General features: G+C 52.6%; 1 protein-coding gene across 1 annotated transcript in view; it reads left to right on the forward strand.

Moving 5' to 3' along the window:
- Positions 1-6: 6 nt before the first annotated feature.
- Positions 7-2362, forward strand: part of LOC108444932 — a gene marked incomplete at its 3' end in the record, with an annotated part of 5245 nt that continues 2889 nt past the window's right edge. Inside the window, exons 1-4 of the mRNA XM_017727252.1 lie at positions 7-143; positions 183-294; positions 749-2125; positions 2190-2247. Coding sequence (XP_017582741.1) covers positions 214-294; positions 749-2125; positions 2190-2247 — 1516 coding nt within the window. The remainder of the gene's footprint in view (positions 144-182; positions 295-748; positions 2126-2189; positions 2248-2362) is intronic.

The following is a 2362-nucleotide window of genomic DNA, read 5'->3' on the forward strand; positions in this document are numbered from 1 at the left end:
GGGAGGAGCTCTGGGATGTGGAGTGGGCACCGGAGGTGAGGCCGGGGAGTGAGGCCGGTTTGGCAGCACCGCTGGGGAGGGAGGAGACCGGGAATGAGGAGCTGAGCACCGGGAATGAGGAGGTGAGCACCGGGAATGAGGAGGTGGAGACCGGGAATGAGCTGAGCACCGGGAATGAGGAGCTGAGCACCGGGAATGAGCTGAGCACCGGGAATGAAGAGCTGGACACCGGGAATGAAGAGCTGGACACCGGGAATGAGGAGTCCCGGGAGCTGCCCGTGCCGAAGTTTGAGGGTGAGGGCGGTGTTGGTGGCGTTCCCGGTGGGAATTGAGGGCGGGATGGGTTTCCCGGGATCTGCGGGAGGTGGGGAGGGGTGCTTTGCATCGCACGGTGCTTCCCGTGCTTTTCCCGGAGGGATTTTGGGGGGTTCTTTCTTTCCTCTGCCTTTCCCAGAGGGATTTTGGGGGGTCCCTTCTCTCCTGTGCCTTTCCCGGAGGGATTTGGGGGGTTCTTTCTATCCTGTGCCTTTCCCAGAGGGATTTTTGGGGAGGATTTGGGGGGGATTTTGGGGTTTCTCTCCATCCTGTGCCTTTCCCAGAGGGATTTTGGGGGGTTCTTTCCATCCTGTGCCTTTCCTGGAGGGATTTTGGCGGATTCTTTCCATCCATCCTGTGCCTCTCCCAGAAGGATTTTGGGGTTTCCCTCCATCCCATGCCTCTCCAGCAAGATTTTAATGAGATTTTGCAGGGTTTTTGTGGGATTCCCTCCATCCTGTGCCTCTCCCAGAAGGATTTTGGGGTTTCCCTCCATCCCATGCCTCTCCAGCAAGATTTTAATGAGATTTTGCAGGGTTTTTGTGGGATTCCCTCCATCCTGTGCCTCTCCCAGAAGGATTTTGGGGTTTCCCTCCATCCCATGCCTCTCCAGCAAGATTTTAATGAGATTTTGCAGGGTTTTTGTGGGATTCCCTCCATCCTGTGCCTCTCCCAGAAGGATTTTGGGGTTTCCCTCCATCCCATGCCTCTCCAGCAAGATTTTAATGAGATTTTGCAGGGTTTTTGTGGGATTCCCTCCATCCTGTGCCTCTCCCAGAAGGATTTTGGGGTTTCCCTCCATCCCATGCCTCTCCAGCAAGATTTTAATGAGATTTTGCAGGGTTTTTGTGGGATTCCCTCCATCCTGTGCCTCTCCCAGAAGGATTTTGGGGTTTCCCTCCATCCCATGCCTCTCCAGCAAGATTTTAATGAGATTTTGCAGGGTTTTTGTGGGATTCCCTCCATCCTGTGCCTCTCCCAGAAGGATTTTGGGGTTTCCCTCCATCCCATGCCTCTCCAGCAAGATTTTAATGAGATTTTGCAGGGTTTTTGTGGGATTCCCTCCATCCTGTGCCTCTCCCAGAAGGATTTTGGGGTTTCCCTCCATCCCATGCCTCTCCAGCAAGATTTTAATGAGATTTTGCAGGGTTTTTGTGGGATTCCCTCCATCCTGTGCCTCTCCCAGAAGGATTTTGGGGTTTCCCTCCATCCCATGCCTCTCCAGCAAGATTTTAATGAGATTTTGCAGGGTTTTTGTGGGATTCCCTCCATCCTGTGCCTCTCCCAGAAGGATTTTGGGGTTTCCCTCCATCCCATGCCTCTCCAGCAAGATTTTAATGAGATTTTGCAGGGTTTTTGTGGGATTCCCTCCATCCTGTGCCTCTCCCAGAAGGATTTTGGGGTTTCCCTCCATCCCATGCCTCTCCAGCAAGATTTTAATGAGATTTTGCAGGGTTTTTGTGGGATTCCCTCCATCCTGTGCCTCTCCCAGAAGGATTTTGGGGTTTCCCTCCATCCCATGCCTCTCCAGCAAGATTTTAATGAGATTTTGCAGGGTTTTTGTGGGATTCCCTCCATCCTGTGCCTCTCCCAGAAGGATTTTGGGGTTTCCCTCCATCCCATGCCTCTCCAGCAAGATTTTAATGAGATTTTGCAGGGTTTTTGTGGGATTCCCTCCATCCTGTGCCTCTCCCAGAAGGATTTTGGGGTTTCCCTCCATCCCATGCCTCTCCAGCAAGATTTTAATGAGATTTTGCAGGGTTTTTGTGGGATTCCCTCCATCCTGTGCCTCTCCCAGAAGGATTTTGGGGTGGATTTTGGGGGGATTTTGTGGGATTCCCTCCATCCTGTGCCTCTCCCAGAAGGATTTTGGGGTTTCCCTCCATCCCATGCCTCTCCAGCAAGATTTTAATGAGATTTTGCAGGGTTTTTGTGGGATTCCCTCCATCCTGTGCCTCTCCCAGAAGGATTTTGGGGTGGATTTTGGGGGGATTTTGTGGGATTCCCTCCATCCTGTGCCTCTCCCAGAAGGATTTTGGGGTTTCCC

The sequence above is a fragment of the Corvus brachyrhynchos genome, unplaced genomic scaffold, assembly GCF_000691975.1.
Source record: "Corvus brachyrhynchos isolate BGI_N302 unplaced genomic scaffold, ASM69197v1 scaffold1530, whole genome shotgun sequence".
Lineage (NCBI taxonomy): Eukaryota > Metazoa > Chordata > Aves > Passeriformes > Corvidae > Corvus > Corvus brachyrhynchos.